This window comes from Microcebus murinus, chromosome 9 (assembly GCF_040939455.1).
Source record: "Microcebus murinus isolate Inina chromosome 9, M.murinus_Inina_mat1.0, whole genome shotgun sequence".
In the NCBI taxonomy this organism is placed as follows: domain Eukaryota; kingdom Metazoa; phylum Chordata; class Mammalia; order Primates; family Cheirogaleidae; genus Microcebus; species Microcebus murinus.
This window is the reverse complement of record NC_134112.1, coordinates 83,048,325-83,070,350: the sequence shown is the minus strand read 5'-3', so window position 1 is coordinate 83,070,350 and position 22,026 is coordinate 83,048,325. Positions and strand designations below refer to the sequence as shown.

At 33.5% G+C, this 22,026-nt stretch overlaps 1 protein-coding gene across 1 annotated transcript in view; it reads right to left on the bottom strand.

The window, feature by feature from the left end:
• MKLN1 (muskelin 1) overlaps positions 1–22,026 on the bottom strand; it is a 149,777-nt gene that overhangs the window by 60,697 nt on the left and 67,054 nt on the right. The window contains exons 8-9 of the mRNA XM_012739731.3: positions 20,340–20,405; positions 8,141–8,253 (exon numbers count right to left, since the gene is read on the bottom strand). Of these exons, the coding sequence (XP_012595185.1) occupies positions 8,141–8,253; positions 20,340–20,405 (179 nt within the window). The remainder of the gene's footprint in view (positions 1–8,140; positions 8,254–20,339; positions 20,406–22,026) is intronic.

The window sequence follows — 22,026 nt, the reverse complement described above, 5'->3', positions numbered from 1 at the left end:
ATCCTCTTGCTCTTGCATCAAGTCTCTGGACTCTGAGTCTTTTTGGGCGGTCGTCTCTCCCCCACATGGGCTGTACATTTCTGCGGCCCAACAAAACAATATTGAGAACAGTATATTATCAATAAAATTAATTAGTTGAGATTACTTATATCACAGGACTGAATAAAAAGTAAAAAAAAAAAAAAAATTATAGCATAGCCAAAGAGTTCATGGTGGAAAAAATAACTTCAATTGGCAGGGTTTGATTACTTGAAAGGGAGAAAAGAAAGGGAACTAACATTTGCTAAACATCTCTGAGTTTCCTCTTTGTTATTACTGTGAATGTGTGTATATCTCATTTAATCTTTATAACTACCTTATAAGGAAACATTATAACCATTTCACAGTCTAAGTAATTTATCCACAGTCACAAAAGTAGGAAGATAGCAAATTTATGTCCTAGTGTAACCAGAGCCCAAAACTGTGCTCTTTTCACTACTATTTCAGATTATTTTTTCCAGAAGAGAAACAAAGACAAAAATATACTTGTTAATACAGTGTATGTGGTTATGACTGAGAAGAAGACTTGCTGCTGCAGAAATAATAGAATTGAAGTTTAGTGGAAATAGGAAGCCTGGAAATGACTGACAGAGGAGACTGAATGTGATCTTCTAGGCAATAAAAAAACCATTACAGGCCGGGCGCGGTGGCTCACGCCTGTAATCCTAGCACTTTGGGAGGCCAAGGCGGGCGGATTGCTCAAGGTCAGGAGTTCGAAACCAGCCTGAGCGAGACCCCGTCTCTACCAAAAATAGAAATAAATTAATTGACCAACTAAAAATATATATACAAAAAATTAGCCGGGCATGGTGGCGCATGCCTGTAGTCCCAGCTACTCGGGAGGCTGAGGCAGTAGGATCGCTGAGCCCCGGAGATTGAGGTTGCTGTGAGCCAGGCTGACGCCACGGCACTCACTCCAGCCTGGGCAACAAAGTGAGACTCTGTCTCAAAAAAAAAAAAAAAAAAAAAAAAAAAAAACCATTACAGATTTCTAAACCAACATATAACATAAAAAAGCAGGATTATAAGAAGAGTAATCTAGCTGTATTAATTAGATTAAATGAACAAATATGAGGGAGGAAGAACAGTTTGACAATGAGTGTTAAGAATCCAGATATTAAGTTGACTTGAATGTAAACCAAAGCATTCACACTAATTATTATTTTAAAACTTATTATAAAAAATTTTTGGCCAGGCATGGTGGCTCATGCCTGTAATCCTAGCACTCTGGGAGGCTGAAGCAGGCGGATCGCTCAAGGTCAGGAGTTCGAAACCAGCCTGAGCAAGTGAGACCCCCATCTCTACTAAAAATAGAAACAAATTAATTGGCCAACTAAAAATATATAGAAAAAATTAGTTGGCCATGGTGGCGCATGCCTGTAGTCCCAGCTACTCGGGAGGCTGAAGCAGAAGGATCGCTTGAGCCCAGGAGCCTGAAGTTGCTGTAAACTAGGCTGATGCCAGGGTACTCTAGCCGGACAACAGAGAGAAACTCTGTCTCCAAAAAAAAAAAAAAAATTTTGTCAAGGAAAATGTTCAGCAGAAAAAGTGAAAATTCTGTCTAAGAAAGGATTTCCTTCATAATTAAATAACCTCAAAAACAAAGATGGAGTAATATATAATAAATCTAAGCCATAATTCCTAAAGTGTAAGATTTGCATTTTTTTAATTTAAAATTTTAATAGAACATCTTGCTTTATTTACATTAACGCAAGTACTATTAAAACAACGAGCAGATTACACCCTAAGCATGAAGAAAAAAACAAAATAAAGAGAATAGAAATCAATAGAATAGAAAACATTTAAAAATATAAAAAATTAACAAAGTTGGTTCTTTGAAAGACTGACAGAATTATAACTAATAAGATTAATTTTTTACAACAGGAGAAAAAAATACAAATTGTTAATACCAGAAATGAAAGCAGGATTATTACTACAAAATCTCTAGCAATTGAAAAGAAAATAAGAGACTATCATGAAAAACATAGGTAAAATTTGACAATGTAGATAAAATAAACATATTCCCTGAAAAATGTAACTCACGAAGATGACATGAGATAAAAGAAAAAAATCTGAAGTCATTATATGTATTGAAAATTTTAATTCATAATTTATAATCTTTCCATAAAGAGAACTCCAGGCCCAGATATCGACACTGGTAAATTTCATCAAGCACTTAAGACAGCATTTATTTTAGACAAAATGGTTCAGAAAATAGAGGAGGAAGAGTAACTCTACTTTTTATCTATATTCTCTTCCATTTATAACTTATTTTATGAGGACAACGTAACACTGAAATCCAATAACAACAACACTATAAAAGAGGAGGAGGAAGCACAGCAGGAGGAGGAGCAGGAAGAGAAGAGGGAGAAGGCAGGAAGAAAGAGGAAGGAGGTAGAGAAATAAGTGACATGATACAAAGGCAATACTTAAAAACCAACTGTACTTCTCTATATTACCAGCCAACAAATGGACAATAAAAATTTTAAAATTCCATTTATAATAACACAAACCCCCCCACTGAGATCAATTTAATTAAAATACCCAAGACCTCTAACCTGAAAACTCCAAGAGTGCTGAGAGATAATGACTAAAATAAATGGAGATTAAACTCTGTTCATGGATTAGAAGACTACATATCATCAAGATAACAATTCTCTCCAAATTGATTTATAGATTCATCACAATACCCATCATAATTCTAACAGTTTTAGGAACTGGTAAAATAATCCAAAAATGTATATAAAAATGTGACGGACCTAGAAAAGCCAAAAAGTTTTTGAAAAAGAACAAAAAGGTCTTATATTATCTGACCTCATAAATTACTATAAAGCTACAGTAACCAAAGGAGTATCATACTGGTATAAGAAGAGACCAAAACAGAATGAAAAAGAGTTTAGAGTACAAAAGGAAACATATACTTATATGATCAATTGATTTTTGGCCAAAGCAAATCAATGGAGAGCAACCAAAAGTCTCATACATGTCTGGCAGAAGTATAAAATGGTACAACCACTTTGGGGAAAAGGTTTAGCAGTCTCATTAATGGGTGATAAAAGGGTGAAAGTTTTATGAGTAACTGGATAGTTTCATAATTTTAAAATGTCTCCCCACAAACTACTTATTAATTATAAAGTAGAGAAATCTAGAAGGTACCTCCTTAACCAAGTGATGAAAGCTAACATCAGAAAAGCTGACATAAGGTGTCTCCTGATATGATATACTGAGGAGGGGCTGATGTCATCCATGGGTTATACCTGCTAAAAATGTATAACCTAAATCCAACCATAAGGAAACATCAGACAAGCCCAATTGAGAGATTTTCTACAAAATAACTGCCCTGTACTCTTCAAAAAATATCAAAGTTAAGAAAGAAAAATAATGGTTAGGGAACTATTCCAGACTAAAGACAACTAAAGCAGCATGATACCAAAATGTATGATGACAGAATAAACTCTGGATCAGGAATGGGGAGCTGGAGGGTGACAGTAGGATACCTGTAAAGGACATTACTGAGCAGTATTGGGATAATTATCTATTCTGAATAGAGACTACGGATTAGATTAAAGCAGCAGTTCTTAGGGTAGGTTAGGGCTTCCAAGGCACTTTAGGGAGTCCATGAGTCAAAGTTATTTTTACAACAATACTAAGATAAAAACTTGTCTTTTCACTCTCATTCTCTTATGAGTATATGTGAAATTTTATAGAGACTACACGATTTCTGATACAGCAACTAAATACAGAAGCAGATAAGAAATCCAGATGTATTCCATTAAACCAAACATTCAAGAGATTTAGAAAGCTATAAAAAGTACCACTTGATATATGATGGTTGCCTCAAGAAAAAGCACCTATGCAATTGTTTGAGCTGTGAGCTGGTGTAGCTGCTTTTTCCATGGAACATTATATTTACTTGAAAGAACAACTAATGACCAAACAGTGCTTATTCAGACATTATGGCAGATGTTTTCTCAAAAATGAGTGAAGAAATAAGCATATCACTTTGAAGGAAAACTGACAAAATTTATTGCCCATAACATAATGCATGTTTTAAAGCAAAAATTAGAATTTTTGAAAACTTCTGTCTGCCACAAGATCTTAACACCTTTTCAATACTTGAGACTTTTCTAATGAAACCAATAGTGATATTAACAAATGCGTGTTTTTGGATACTATATAATAAAATATGCTAAATATAATAACAATATTTGGAAGATGTGCATAACTCAGGGAACCAATATTTTTCAAGTGACCAAAACCAGGGTAAAAAAAATCATGCATGGGTAAAAGACACATTAAAAAAGCAAGGCTGACCAGTGGATTTTAATGTAACAAAGCTGATATGGTTTCAGAGTCTATATTGCAACTACCTTTAACAAACAACCAATTGTCAAGTTGGGGTTTGGAATCAAAAAGAACACATACAATCATCTGAAAAGGTGATTAAAATATTACTCTCCTTCCAAAAACACAATTATATGAGGTCCAATTTTCTTCATATATTTCACACAAAACTTGTCACGAAGACAGTAAATGCAGAAGCAGACATGAGAATCTAGCTGTCTTCCATTAAGCTAGACATTAAGAGATTTATAATATACAAAACAATGTCAGTCTTTTCATTAAAACTTTTAAAAGTTATTTTTAATAAAAATGTTTTATGTCAGCATTTAATAGGTTATTGCTATTTTAAATTACTTGATAAAAATATTTTTAAAGTTCTCAGTTTTAATTTCTAACAGTCATTTTCAATAGATATAAGCCAAACTAAGAACACTAAAGGGATTTTTTTAAAGTGTAAAAGGATCCTGAAACCAAAACTTGAGAAGCACTAAGACAAGTACACTCCAAGAAAAGTCATGTGTGATTCCTTTCTACTCTATAATTCGATGAATGAAATCAGAAACATGTAAGAAAACAAAGATATGATTTAAAAATATATATAAAAGTAAATTTCCCACCCACCCTTTACAAAAAACTATAATCAAGTCTTTTATAAGATATCTCTTGCTGTAAATTTCATTTTCATTAATAATCATAGCTTATAGCCACATAAGAAAATACTGAATTTTTATAGTTAGCCTTAAAAAAGAAAATAGGAATTAGATTAAGGCTAATAAAAATGGTTGTCTTCATTAGTTGCTTTAAAGAACAATGCATTTGTTTTGAACCTATAAAAACCTACTTGCATATCTACATGAACATTTAAAATAATTATTCGCTGAGCCATTCTCTTATCTTTCAATCTGCTAAATGTGCTATTAGATACTAATTTAAGTAAATTAAATTAATCTTATTTTTTAATTGTATATCATGCTTTTAAAATACATGCCCTTGGGTATCAACCAACAATAATTTGTACTTACTGATATAGAAAATAAAATGAAATATATGAAATACTAAACTGTTCAATTTTCAAAGGAATGAACATTTATGCTAGCACCATATATTATCATTCAATTCACAGGTAGATCAACAAAAGGTTTTTTGGTTTTTATGAGGAAATAATAGATAAATATAATACAAAAATATAATAAACCTCATCTCCAGCATTAAGACACCACTTTACTTATCTCTAATGACTTCAAAATAGGAGAAACAAAGTGTTCACACCAAAATGATCTCTATATTTTTCCAGCACAAGTTTTAAAATAACTGACTGCATTCTAAATATTACTTACAACATATGTATATGGTATAAAAAATAGGATAAAGTTATCTACCCATGACCAGCTTCAGAAGCAGAACATTAACACTACCTTTGAAATCTCCTCTAAACCCCATCCCCTGCCCCAAACAGCCACTCTCCTTAATTTTGTATTTTATCATCATTCCCTTGTTTTTTTAAGCATTAACTTTTCATTTAATTTACCTCATCTATTTACTCACCAAAGAGTAAACATGTGTGTCACATCCTTAAAATACACAAATTCTAAAGAATACGATTCATGCCTTTAAGGAATTCAAAGTCAAGATAGGGAAACAAGAATATAAATCATTATAGTAACCCATTCAAATTCTAAAAGGGGTTAAGTGAGCACACCAAAAGAACCTTTTAATTTGTTTGAGGATGTCAAGAAAGGATTCACAGAGAAAGTGAAGTTAGAATTCAGTTTTAAAGAATAAGTAGGTATTTACTAGGTAACAGGTGAGGGGAGATACTCTGTTAATCCCAAACAGGGAAAACATTGCCAACAGACACAGGTAAGAAAGTTGAATAATTTCAAGAACTATAAGTATGGCTGGCATGTGAAGCCTGGAGACAAGGCTAGAAAGGTAGCTAGGGACCAAATCTTGATGAGAAATTTGGAGGTTTTACTCTAAGCAAAAGGAACTGAGGTAAATAAATTGCTTCATTGTTATTTTATTATTGTTGTTCCCCATAATTCCCTATATCTATGTTTTTGGTTACCTGAGTAACCAACTGACTCTGGACTTAGTTACATGACTTCTTTTCACCAATAAGACAAGAACAAATTTGATGGATTGCTCATATCCACTTTGCAGCGCTGCCTCTGCCATGAAAACAAGCCCCCAACTAGCCGGTGGGAAGGTGAGCAACTACACAGAACAGAGCAAGTAGTCCCAGATGAAGCCATCCCAGATCAGCCAACAGGCAGCTAATTCCTAGACAAATGAGCCCAACCAAAACAAAAAGAATGACCCAGCCAACCTGCAGACTCACGAGCAAGTATGCCACTGAAGTTTTGTGTTTATGATGTAACAGAATGTAAAAGATAACTGAAACAGTGACTGAACTAACCATAGGGTTTAAGCAGAGGTGTCACAAACATATTTTTTAAAGATTGTGTTGATGAATGAAGAATAGATCTGGGGATTAACAATGGAAACACAAAAGTTTAAGAAACCATAAAGCTGAAATTACTGCCAAAAGGAACAGAGAGGAAAAGACATTTGAAATGTCATTTGGATGCTGGAACTGTTGGAATTTAGGCACTAATTAGATACATTCAGTGATGAGGAGGGAGGATTTAAGGATGAATCCTAGGCTTACTGCAAGAGTAATTATGGATGTAATCAACCTAGATTTAAAATAGTTTAGTGGAAATAAGTTAGGTATTTTTTTTAGATCTATCTTTATTTTTGAGGAAGACAGAAATAATAACTTCAGAAAAAAGTACTTCAACACTGAAAAAAGCAGCTCATTTTTATATACTTTTACCAAGGGTAAGAAAAAGAAATCAGAATTTCAAGATCTTTTTGAAAAAATAAAAACTACCCAAATGATTAATCCCTGGAACACAGTTCCACAAAAGTAAGAATCCAGTTTTCTAGGATTAAAGATACAGAACCAGATCTTTGTAAATGGCCTTTCTAAATCAAAATCAGTAGGTTTTGAATTAGGCTTTTTACCCCCTTTTCATCTGTAACTTCTACTGTTTTGTTACATTTATTTTTCTTCATAATCTGAAACAGCTTAACTGGAGGGTGCAATAAAAAAGTTCTATAAAGATTTGAAAAAATAATAAATGAACTCATATTTACTTTACCCCAGTGTATAATCATGCACCTGTTTAATTCGAAGCCATAAACCCAGGCCATCTTATTCACTATTCATCCTATTCATGTATATATGTATAGACACATACATGCATACGTATATACAATTTTAATTAAAAATAAAATACATATCATTCATGAAAACTGATAAATAGTGAAACAGTAAGGGGTCAAAATAGTGATGACAGTGAGGGGCCAGAATATCAAAAGCATGTTTATCCAGAGGAAATAAAAATGAGATGAATGCTAAAAATGAGAACAGAGGTGACAAGGACATGAGACAAAATACAGACAGTTACAGAGTTACATTTCTGGGCTAAAGTAGTTTAAAAACTAAATGATGTAAAAATACCCATTTCTATTATCCCTATAAAATATCAATATTACTAGATGTGTTTCTATATCAGTAGCTGAAGAGCCAGGTATGGAAGCTGAAATTCAACAGTACTTAAACTTGTTTACTATAAATTCTTTTGCTACCAATGCTGATAGAGGTTAGAGAATACAATCATGCAGAAAAAGAAGTGTATACCCACACGCCATTGTAATACAGATGTATGAAAAGTTTCTGGGAACTTGCCTCTTTCTCAGTGTCTCTAGAGATACATGTCCACTGGTTGTCCTTCACACTGTATGCCCAGAAGTCAGCAAGATCTTGTGTTCCATCCCAGCCACCAAACAAATAAACAGTCTCTATGAAAATCAGAAAAATATGTGTAAAAAAAAATGAACAAAAGGACAAAATAAGCATAGGCACCCAGACCCATCCAGTTGTTTTTAAGGTCATTTAAGAAGGTACATCTAAATAAATTTTAAAATAAGATTGTAAAATTGGTAATTCTCCAAAATATATACTAGACTAGTATTTCCTAAACATGAATGCTGCTGCAGAACCACTATTTTGAGAGATTTATAAACATACAGATAACCAGCAGGCATGCCTCAGGATTCTGAGTCCATAGGTCTCTACTGAGTAAAAAAAGAGGCTGTAATTTTTCAAAGTATCCCAGATGAATCTGATGTATAGCCTGTTTAAGAGTTTCTGTTAGGCCATGAAAAGTTTACATTTTGCCAGCTAAGTCTTAACAATGTAACCACTCCTTATCCACTTGAAGACCTGTGGAGTTTTTTACTCAGATTGTGAAAAACAGAAACCCCAGAGGAATATACAGTATAAAAGTATTATATAATCATAAGTCTAGTTGTTTCTGAAAACACAGAAAGGCACATTAAAGGTGATTTTTCTCTACTGCAATATCAAAAACAATGGTTAAAACTAGCTGTAAGTTAGTTAGCTATCTTAAAAATAAAGTGGTATATATAGTTTTGATATTCCCATGGAAACTGGGGGGGGGTTCTAAATATATTGTGGTAGATTTAACTGCTCAGTTAAATCATTCTAGGTATCTAGAATAATTCTAGGTATTTGGAGAACTTGGTTTCTTCTCACTCTGAAATGTCTATTATATTCATGGGCTTTCTCACTAAAAAACTGATTTCTTGCTCAGTGAATAATGAATCTTTACACATAGCACTATGCATCATAGATACTTCTTTAAATAGTGACTTTTCTTTCTTCAAATATTTTCCCCTTGTGTAACTGTCTTACATCTACTGGTTACATAAGTCCACCAATTCATTGTTCAAAGTTAAATAAAACACCACAGGAAAACTATAGCGGTCTATTTCTGACATGCTCTATGCTTGTATATATGGTGGCTATCACCTAAGTTTTGTCCCACTATGAAGGGTTACAATTCAAAATGCACTTGGAAATACTGTAACACTACTTAAAAAAACCTTTTGCCATTGGTGAAGTTGGGCCCTCTCCTACAAAATTTGTCACATTTTCATATGATTTCAAACTCTTAAGTGAATTTTCTAAGTAAAATGTCTATTTCATCCTTAATAACCTGTAGAAATCAAAACCATGTTTTACTGCTCTCTGGGTAAGAACAGCCCACTGGGACAGGACTGAGTGCCAGTGTTAACTGGGTGATCAAGTACAGTTCATTTAACTTCCCTGCGTCTTAGTTTTTTCGTTTGAAAACTCTCAGTGTTATGAGATTCTTCAGATACGAGTCACATGAAAACATTCTGAAGGCTGTCAAGCATGAACAGCATTTCCACCTTTAACATGCAGGAAAACAAAAAACTTTGTAGTTGCTAAGTACCACAGATAAAATAAACAGTATTACTATATCTTATTACATGTCTAATTCAGTACCTAGGACACTTTTGGCACTGTATAAATGTGAAATAAAGGCAATTACTTTAAACTACTAATAACTGTTACATCTCAGAACTACAAAGGAATCCATTATCATTAGTTAAGTAACATTTTATTTCCAAAATGGCACACAGTAATGCCCAAATTTTACATGAAAAAAAATTAAAGAATTTTCATCCTGCTTAAAAATTATTTGCCAAGCCCTCACTATAATGGCAATTAACCCTGTTAAATTCTGAAGCTGAAAGGGGGTCAGTCCATAACTAAAATAGCAATAGCAATTGACCTTTTGTTTTATAGTGTTTCTGGGTACCCTTTGGATAAGGTTACCCTGGTTCATTAACTTTAATAACCCTTCCTCTTGGGCTCTGGGTTCTCAGTGTTCTTTTTGAAAAGCAGGTCTCTTTGTACGCATAAATTCTCACAGCAAAGAAAACCCACATTTCCACAACAGCCTCATTGATAGCTGAGCAAAATAAAATCTGGCACAGAGTAAGCATCCCAATGGAATTAAGCCAAGATGTCATTCCTATCCATGAAGGCTTTGTGGTCCCAGTTGAAGTATAATAGTAAAATTAAATGAATCGAATGAAACTGAATATTTTGATGTACCTGGAATGAAAATGCAAACAAAATTTTGTAACAAAATTTTAAAATTAAATCATCTAATCATTTAAGTCATTTGAAGATGAATTATTATCTAGAAACAAACACCAATCAAAGTATTATTTAATGCATAAAGGATATCAAAGACCTTTAAAAATTATGGAAATAGTTGGAGAGAACTGTAGAGAGAAGTAAGGAAGTAGAAAAGAGAAAGGAAAAAGCATTAGTATTTGCAGCAGGGTGGTAGATTGGTTTACTGGAAGTCCATTCTCATGCTTATAGGTTCTATTATTCATGTACATCCAAGGGTAGTACAATCCTTTTCAAGGAGCAACCCTTTCTCTATATTTTCTCTTAATGGAGCACAGGCTATAGTGACTACGTTTTTCCCAGCACTTGGAATGTTTTTTCAATATATTTTGCGTACTGATCTGAATTGGTAAAGCATGTTAGAGAATAAAAAGAAAAAAGGCATAGTCCCTATCCTCAAGGAGTTTACAATCTAGTCAAGCATATAAAACAAGTGCATAGATCACCATAATGAAGGGCAGACTAAGTGTCACAAGAAAGATAAAAGCACCATGAGTGTTCAAAAAAGGGAAGAGAGAACATCTGGTTGATAGGACTCAGAAAAGGCTTTGTGGAGACAGTGGTATTTGACCTATGCATCAGAAGGTGGCTTTGTGTTCTGACACGCAGGATGGGGAGCAGGAAAGAAGACTTTTCAAGCACAATAAAAGAATAACAAAAGTTAGAGATAGGAAAAACATATCAAAAATATTAAAAGTACTTTGAAGTCAAACAGATCTTGGCTATAATCCTAGCTCTATCATCATAGTCATGTGACCACCACCAAGTTCCTAAACTGTAAAATGTGATACTGTACCTACCTCATAAAGCCACTGTGAGAATTAAATTAAATAATGCATGTAAAATGGTTAAACTCTCATGAATAAATGTATTGTCTGATTTAAAAGAACACATAGGTAGTAGGTGGACAAGACAGGCAGTGGTCAGACCATGGAAGGGGTTAAATGAATTTGACTCCATACAGACAGTAGAGAAGCCACAGTAGATTTTAAGCAGACATGTGACAAGGTCAGGTCTGAACTTGCAGCATATAGGACAGAATGAAAAGGAGGAGCCAGGGAATGAGAGGGGTTAGATATAAAGTGGCCAATAATAGCCTATTTTCAAAATGCCAAACAAATTTCATTCTAAAACACTGAATCAATCACCAATCAATCTTTATTCAAGCCACAAAAACTAAAATTCAACCATATTCTTTGGTACAGAGTATGTACCAATTTGGTACCAGTTCCAAATAAACCCCAAAGCTACTTACTGCCAGTAGTACCAATCTAAACATCTTATATCCACTAAAAATAAGGCAGACATGTTAAAAATAACATGTAAAGACATCAGTATCTTCACACCATTTGGCACAATGAAACAGGCTCTTTATTTTAAGTGCCCAATTGTACTATCATTCTGCTATGAGTTTTGGGAGTAAGACTGTGCTGACTGCATAATCCTCCACAAGATGGCACACTACATTTGTAATTAAATCAGTTTTTCCACTTTGAAACCGTATAGAATGCATAAACTGACACAGCTTTGGCCCAAAATGCATGTATTAAAAGAGGCAGAAGGGTTAACAGGCTGGTGAAGGAACTTAGCTTAATTCTTAGTTTAACTAGACACCAAGAAAAAAAACAAATGAAATGGAAAAAAACAAGGTTTTAAGAAACACAAATTTTCTTCAAGGTAAAAATGAAACCCTGTCAGGACATTCGATTAAGAGTTTAAATCCTTCTGAAAGTGCAGTTTAGTAAGACCTTAAATTGATCTGAGAATTTGTGAAGACAGGAATAAATTATAAAGGGAAAGACATTTTATATGCTCTTTACTCTTCCTTTCTTAAACCATCGCTTGAACTATCATCATGACCCAGCAGATTACCAACTGGAGTCATCCGCCTCCTTTTTAAATAGAGCTGTATTCTTACATAAAACTGTAATTACAAAGCTATCTAGAGACTGATTTGTTGAGTAAATTCAACATAAATTTAGTTTCCTTGTTAAATAAAAGGTTGCATTTTATGCCTATGACAATACACTTTGTATTCTTAATTAAGTCTGCATTTCAGAATTCCTTTCTGATAACTGTATGAAAGAAAAAAATGTGCGTCACTTCAGAAATATGGCCATATGAATACACTTGCAGTAACAAATGTATTCAATAACCAAAACCCACGTTTACTAACTTCCAAATACTGGGTTTTGCTGAGTCTTAATACTTATTCTAACCGAGTGGGGGTAAACAGGAAGGTTTGACTTCAGGTTCTCAAAATGTAATGAGAGTTAAAACAACAAAGAACAGCCTAATACAATGGACATTTAAATTTCTAACTGAACAGACTTCCACAATGAAACAAAGGAGACATACCTTTTCTCTCTTACTATTCACTTTTTTACCCAGAGTTGATACCCAATTCACAGGTGAAGAATCTTAAGCACAGAAGTGCCAGCGTAGGGATTACAATAAAAAGAAAAGTGAAATACAAATCCAGTAGGACAAAATACTACATTCCCTCTCTACCATGGTATAAATGATACGATTCCCTCAGGATAGAAGAAAGCTTTGAAAATTAAATAGCAAAACTGATGCCACTACACATTTTTTTTAATGGCCACTCTATCCTCAGAGAAGGCAACAATATGGAAAAAAACTATAGACTAAAAAAGGAAAATAAAATTTAAGATATTAAATTTTTAATATCTAAGAAAACAAGGCATATGAAACACTAGGAAGCAAAAATTGCTTTAAAATACAAGGCCACAGGCAAAGCTCAGTGGCTCACACCTGTAATCCCAGCACTTTGGCAGACAGAAGCAGAAGGATTGCTTGAGGCCAGGAGTTCAAAACCAGGTTGAGCAACATAGCAAGAACCTGTCTCTACAAAAAATAAAAACATTAGCCAGGTGTGGTGGCATGCACCAAAAAGTCCCAGCTACTTGGGAGGCTGAGGAAGGAAGATTGCTTGAGCCCAGAATTCAAGGTTATAGTAAACTATGATTGGGCCCCTGCACTCCAGCCTGGACAACAGAATCAGATCCTGTCCCTAAAAAAAAAAAAGCAAGCCACATTAAATAAACTTAAGTGAACTCTATTCAGTTTTACTCTAGTAAAGGTATTCTTTATTTTTTTATTTAGGAGTCTCTTTGATAATCTGAAGCCACAGATTCCCTTCTCAGAAAAATGTGCAGACAGACAAAATACTGCATTTAACTTGAACAGATGAAGAGCCCTTGTTCTAGAAACCTTAAAAATGCATACTTAAAATGACTGGGGTTCCTTAAACTATATTTTACTACTTACATACCCAACTTTGTTAAGATAGAACTTGCAAATTCTTCAAACTCTACTTAGAGAAAGTCATTCTTTACAACTAAACCTATATGACTGTTATCAACAAAATTCTTAAATGTATTTTAATATAGTTTTTTAAAAATTTAAGTATACTTACAGTTTCCCTTCCGTTCTAAAACACCAATATGGACAGTATATATAAAAGATAAAACAAATATACCAAATTACATTGGTGTTTTTTAGAATGTGGGATTATGGGTGAATTATTTTTACCCTCAACACTCCTTTTCAAAATGTTTTAAACTGTTTTTCAAAAATTTTTAAATGGCTTTAAGACATCTCCACAGTAAATTTTGTCAAGTTATACAAACAAAAACACAAAAGAAAGTTCCTTAGACTCAATTAAAATTCTCTTGGCATAATCACTCTATGTTGCCTATAATATATTGCATATAAAATGCATGTTATAGATATATATAATACATACTTTATATATTAAAATATATTATTTCATTTAACTCTCATACCAACTTAGTTTATTATTCCCATTTTTCAATATAATTCATTCAAGATCAAATAAAAGTCAGTGGTAGAGCCAGGATTCAACCCCAGGTATGTTAGATGCACATACACCCCTCTTCCCACAAACTCAACACCTAACCATTATATTAGGCTGCCATATCATTAAGATCAGACTAGAAAAGATTCTTTCAAAGATTTATGATAAATTAATGTCTCTGAAGATGAGTGAGATTATCTTAATAGCAGCAGTTAAAAAAGGGTTCTGGTATCTACATGATAAGATAAATACTTACTGTATATGAAAACACTTTAGTAAATCATGCTATTAATAGTCTTATAGCAATAGAAGGATTCTTATAAAGAAAAATTCAAGGATACACCAGATTCTGCTCTTCTGCAAAAATCAAGTTCAGAAAGCACCAACTGTTACTCTAAAGAATACAAATCTCTTTATAATATTTAGCTTTTCTACCTAGATCCCAAACTAATGATAACTACAGCTTTAGGAAGCATAGTCTAAATAGCACAAAAGAAGTAGAATCATCAAAAAATTTAAATGTTAGACTATAACCAACAAAATATTATAGATACATTTAAAAACATTAGTATATTATAATAAATGACATCATGACATGATCCACTTACAAGATTTACAGCAATATCTGAGTATAGTTTCCAAGTAAATATTTTTCTTTCCACTCAAAGAAAAATGGATTTTAGAATTTTAATTCAATTCAACAAATATTTAGTGCATATCTACTCCATACCATACTCTGTGGCTATAAAAATAAGTAAGGTAAGATTCTTGTCCTTCCCTTCTCAATGAGTCCACTGGGACTGAGAAACTGAATAGCCAGGAATGGTATACATAATACCCATACAGTCAGCTCTAAAACAATATGGGAATTACTATATTAGAAATAATAGTTTGAACAAAGAGTTATGTAAATGTAGGAGTAATATTCTGCCTTGATCTATCTCCTGAACCCCAAATTAATATATCCAACTGCATACTTGACTTATCTACTTGGATTTCTAATTGGCATCTACAACTTAACATGTCTAAAATCAAGTTGCTGAACAACCTAACATATCTGATCCTCTGATATCATAACCATCTTAGAGAATGGTTACACCATTTTCCTAATTGCTCAGGTGAAAACCTTAAGTAACCTTTAATTCCTTTTTCTCACACTTCACATCAAATCCATTGGCAAATACTATCAGCTCCATGGGATACTTTCAAAATAAACCCAAAATCTGATCAATTCTCAACACTACTACTATCACTCTATTATAAGCTATTGCTGTTACCACTTCTCAGATGAGCCACAACTTCCTAAAAGGGCTCTCTGCTTCTGCCCTTGACCCAATTTGTTTTGTTAAAATGCAAGGTCAGTTCATAGCACTTCTCAAAACCAGTAATGGCTTCACATTTCACTCTGAATATAGGCTAAAGTCCTAAACAAAGACCTAAAAGACAAAACACGATCTGCTCCCCACCACTACTCATCTGACTTCATCTCCTACTAACTCTCTTTTTCACACACTTTTGACCAAGCAACAAAAAATTTGGAAAAAAGCCAAGAGTGGTAGAAAGGTGACAGCAGTTTATTCTGTAATATTATTTCAATAATGAATACCACCTATAAGGAGCAAGGCATTTTATTTGAATACTTGGCTCAGCAGTATTTACCACAGACTGTCAAAAATTAAGATAGGTATTTAACTCTTTAAATATATATGTAATAAATCTTCCCAGAAAACTACACAAAGACAAAAATTGTGCACATCATTTCAAGACTATCCTGGGCCCCCTAAAAACCCATTCATGAAGATTCATGAAAGCAGGCCGGGCGTGGTGGCTCAGGCCTGTAATCCTAGCACTCTGAGAGGCCGAAGCAGGCGGATTGCTCGAGGTCAGGAGTTCGAAATCAGCCTGAGCAAGAGCGAGACCCTGTCTCTACTATAAATAGAAACAAATTAATTGGCCAACTAACATATATAGAAAAAGTTAGCTGGGCATGGTGGCGCATGCCTGTAGCCCAGCTACTCGGGAGGCTGAGGCAGAAGGATTGCTTGAGCCCAGGAGCCTGAGGTTGCTGTGAGCTAGGCTGATGCCATGGCACTCACTCTAGCCTGGACAACAAAGCAGACTCTGTCTCAAAAAAAAAAAAGATTCATGAAAGCAAACACAGAATGGCTAGCTAAAACAAAAGATGACGAATATCAAGGTGTGAAAATTGTTATACTTTTGAACAGCATCTTTTGGTTTCTTTTGTTTTCTCTTGGATTACCCATCCTCACAATCAGAGACCTGTCTAAATTTAAACTGAACTATATTTCAGAGTCTTGTTAAAGTTCAAAGCTTTTCATATAACTTGTTTGAATCCCAGGACATATTTCCTTTTATTTCTGTTTCTAGACACCTGAATCCTTAGAAGCTGTCTCACTTCTGCCCCACCTTAATTTGAACCCCAAACCTAGCTACTTCATCAGTTTCTACCAAATATAAACAAATAAAAATCAACTCCCAAATCAATTTTACTAGAGAAAACCAAGACTCTGGTGAGGGAAGAGAAAGTCACATTACAAAATGTGATATTCTGCCATCCTGCTGGCTCCACTACCATTATCTCTTCTCTTGCTCCCTTTCTCTGGTCCAAACAACTAATTTTTCTTAGTATGACAAAAATAATTTCTTCTCCAACAATCAGGTCTCCTCAATATTTTACTTTGTGCCCCAAAGCACCTTCACAAATAAATACAGTCCCCTTCTTAAAAGGAATTCTGCGAAATAAAACTTTCTCCAACATAGAATACTTAACAATTACAGAAATTTTTTTTTTTTTTTTTTTTTTCCATTTTCAGTTGGCCAATTAACGTTTTTTGTTTTTTTTTTATTTTTAGTAGAGACGGGGTCTCGGCTCTTGCTCAGGCTGGTCTTGAACTTCTGAGCTCCAACGATCCACCCGCCTCGGCCTCCCAGAGAGCTAGGATTACAGGCGTGAGCCACAGCGCCCGGCCAGAAATTTTTAATAATACGTTTTAAAGAAGAAATTTTAGACCACTGGTAATTGTACTACCCAGACATAACTAATGTTGATATTTTGATACATGTTCTTCTAGTTTTCCCCTCTATGGTCAACAATAAATGAAAAAGGCATCACCACTCCTTCCAATTCCTATATCAAGATATCAAAACGGGGATCAGAGGTCTCAGATAGTTCTTCTTTGAAAAGTATTTTTCAAGAAGAGAGATTCCACACCAAAATGTTTTACAAGCCATCTCCATTACTCATAACAAGGATCACCTAAATCCTGTTAAATCCTTTCAACTTCAGCATTCATATAGTATAGTTGGTACTGTTTCTACACTATAAGCAGCAATGGTAACATATTGAACATCATTGAGTACTTGAGTTGAGTTAGGGACAACTTTATATTAAGTGACCACCCATGATCATTTAGCTATACTATACTTTCAGTTTTTTGTTTCTTTTAAAGGCTGAAAAATCTACTTCTGTCAGTACTCACAGGCCTAAAGCACTTAGAACACATACAAAATGACTCCAAATTAAAATTCCTCTACTAACAGGATAAGTCTCTAAATTTTCTATGGTAGAACTATTTGGGTAAAAACATATTTCCAAAGTACATCTATTACTTTCTATAAACTAGTTTCAATACTGAAATGTGGATACAGGCCAATTTTTCTTTATAGAACTTTGCTAACCTATAATAAATCCTCAGAAGCTATCAAAAAGAGATTACTCCTTTAAAGATCCCAACTGGAGTAAAATTCCATTACTGTAATAATCACTCTCACTATGCTTTATTATAATTATTATTTCTAAAGTAAATCAAATAATGTTACTCAACTCTCTTACTATCTGAAATATTTTTTAAAGGGAGTGAGGGTAAGTCTCACCACCAAAAGTTTGCTGAAATCCTAATGCATAAAACAAAGATATTATAGAAAAATATTTAAATCTTTATCACTCTACTATAAGTATTCCAATTCAAGAATTTCCAACAAGTTAGATTTTAATCCTCAATGACATTACTCATACTAAGTTCTGTCATAACACTTGCCTATCACTTAAATCTTTTTATTTTCCATCTTCAAATTTCATGGATTATAAAAAAGAGGAAAATTTTATTCTCTTTTCTTAAACATGTACTTCACCTATCACATATGGTCCCATCTCCCATAATAATCAACACAGTAAGCACTATGAAACTTCCTCCTGCCCCCAGATAAGGAGAGCTTTAAATATTAAAGTAAACCATATTACTCTCACATTTAAAGAAAGTGCATTTTGCTTAGAAAAGTAAAGGACCTTTACAAATAAATACTCTCCTTTAGTATATTATTAACAAAGTTTTTAAAAAGGGCTTGATAATATTATCCTTATAGTACTGGGGAGAAAAAGAAAGGCAATATAAATTCCACTCTGTTCAAAAGAAAAGCTACTGTAGACAGTCTAAACCCTATTTTCATAAATTATTTAATTTTTCTGGATAAAAAATTTATATATAAAGCTCACTCTTTAATACATAAACATATGGATATTTATTAGACTATCAGGCAGTAAAAAAGATTTCTAAGACTCTATAGATGATTCAAGCCTATTTCTGTAGGGCAGGAAGGAGTTTGGAGAGAGGAGCCAAGATTAGGAAAGCAAATTCCTATACCTTGAAATGTACACTTTTCAAAAAAACCGTGATTATACTCTCGAACCAGTTTAAAGGTTACCATTCAAATTTAGCAATTAATTCTAAATGAAAAATTATCATTTTTCTTATTACTTACAAAAACTTTATAAAAATACACTCATGCCAAGAACATTTAGTATCTACACTGTAACAATTTTTATTTTTAACTATTTTTAACATGAGTCTACGAAAAATTTTATTCTTGAAGCACTATGAGTTAGCATAACACTCAACAGAACGGAGTATTTATTACTCTTAAAAACTATAAAGTAAGGCCGGGCGCGGTGGCTCACGCCTGTAATCCTAGCTCTCTGGGAGGCCGAGGCAGGCGGATTGCTCGAGGTCAGGAGTTCGAAACCAGCCTGAGCAAGAGCGAGACCCCGTCTCTACTATAAATAGAAAGAAATTAATTGGCCAACTAATATACACAAAAAAAAATTAGCCGGGCATGGTGGCACATGCCTGTAGTCCCAGCTACTTGGGAGGCTGAGGCAGGAGGATCCCTTGAGCCCAGGAGTTTGAGGTTGCTGTGAGCTAGGCTGACGCCACGGCACTCACTCTAGCCTGGGCAACAAAGCGAGACTCTGTCTCAAAAAAAAAAAAAAAAAAATATAAAGTATTACTTGGGTGGATACTGGTATTCTGCAATAAAGTTTTCTAAAATCATATAATAAAACACAATTATCCTAGATTCTTGGTTTATTTGCTTTTTAAGATGCTAATTAGATACCTATTATGATTTTGGCATTAACCTCTAAATATAATGGTATTTAAATTATCCAGGCTTAGAAATCTAAGAAAAATTTTTGGTACCAAGTTACAGAATAAAATTTAAAAGGCAGCAAAGAAGAACAACTAAAACAAATTACTTATAGGCTTATGAACAGTGTTTAGCAATTATTGGACTTACCAACACTTACCTACCTAATTTAATATCTTTTCCTCTAAAAATGTATCTTAATCCTCTTTTATTCCAATAATTCCTATATTACTGCATTAAAGTATAAATGCACTGAAAATCCAGAAATATTCCCTTTTTCCATGAAAATACAACACACATGCACATGCGCACACACACACATATAGGACTACATATTGTACTTCTTTTAGGTAATCAAATTTTATTTGTGCAGTCACCTCCCCTCTCTCACGTCCCATAGCCTGCTTTAGGTTATGCATGTGGTTAATGCCTATTTCCTTTGCTATGTGGTTATAGCTAGTAACATTTACCCTTTTTAATGAATGGAAAGAAGTGCACTCATACTTACCTGATATTTAAAAATGTATTATCTTTTAAAGATTGTGCTTTCCACTGGCCACTGTTACTTACCTGTTTGAACATCAATAACCATCTGATGGCCTCCTCTCATTCCTGGCCGGTTATCTTCTCCATCACCTGAAGTGGAAATAATTTTTTTTTAAAGTAATAACAAAGAACAACTGCAAATCTGGAGTAACTTCATTCACAAGTCTGTTATGAGTAGTAAAAATAACCCACATTTATTCTTTGAAATTATTAAGAATAAGTAAAACGACTCAAAAAAAAGGGGTATGACTTAAATCTATGTTTATAATAACCTTACTCTTTTTTCCAAATGCTTTTAAAGATATCAGTGCAACAGAAGCTATTTTAATTTATTTATGACCAATACCATAAATCAACAAAGACACAGAATATTACCCAAAAACATAAAACAGAGGCTGTGATGGTCGAGTGGTTAAGGTATTGGACTCAAAAAACATAAAATAAAAATCTCTAATTGAGTACCAAAGTAAAGGTAGAAAACATTACAAAATTAGATCTCGTGCCTTTATTCCAGGCATAGTTTATTAATTTAATGAACAGTTTTAAAGTTCATAAAACTAGTTACTGAAAACTAAGATACTATGAAGTTTCATATTCATGATAATTTCCTTACTGTATTAATTTTGTATCAATATTTCAGAAATCAGTTCTCACCTAATTTACTAACTACTTTGAGTATTGACTGAGAAAATAAAAGATTTTACTTTGATTCTTATTACCATCAAAGAGCTTTATAAGTACGTTTAAATATAATCAGTGAAACTTTTTAAACTTCTGAAGGAGAAACCTGCTCGATTTATACCTACTTTTACTTTACAACAAATCTTAGATAAATAAATATATAACTTCATTTCAATGGTTCAATAGGCTATGGGATTCTAATGTCTTACTTGATATATACCAGAAAGCCTAAGGTTTTCTTCATAACTCTTCCATTCATTGAAATATATTACTTCAACTAGTAAGTTTTCCTGCATCAGCTTTCTCCCATGTAAAACTGAGAAGAACATCCAATTTTATACTACTTTCACAGGGGTGCTATGAAAATGACTGAAATGTCAGTTCTTACATATAGAAAATAAGATGCAAAACTGGAGCTTTTCATTACTGCTGTATTCAGTGGCTAACTACAGAAGTTTCTTGCAACTTCTTTCCCCCTTCTAATAGTTAAATTAAGCCTTTTAGATTTTGCAGCTCATTATTATTGAAGCTTTGCCCTTTCCTCTTTCTTCCCCTCAATAGTATCACCACTTTCAAAGAGATTAAGCACTAAAATAAATTCATTTTCAGTATGTTTATATTTTATATATTTAATCCATTAGTCTGTAAATACACAATTACAATCTGTTTGCTACAAGTATGCCTTTGAAGAAAATCACCTCATACATGACTGATAAAATAGGAGAATTATGTTCATATAGCAGGTATTATGGAGGTTCATAAGCAGTTTTCCCCTGCATATTAATGTTTAACACTACTAGGAAAAAGCTTTCTCACAATTAAAGAGAAGGCCTTAACAACATATGAAGACTATAGGAAAAAAGCTGAATATTCATAGATCTGCCTTTCTTTAATGCAAGTAGTTCCATCAAGGAATTGCTACATTTTCCACTACATTCACTGTCTGGCAAAGCAGTGAATACATATGAAGAAAGGACAGAAATTTCCCCCTATATGAAAATAATGGATTAGTGAAGACGACTATACTTTG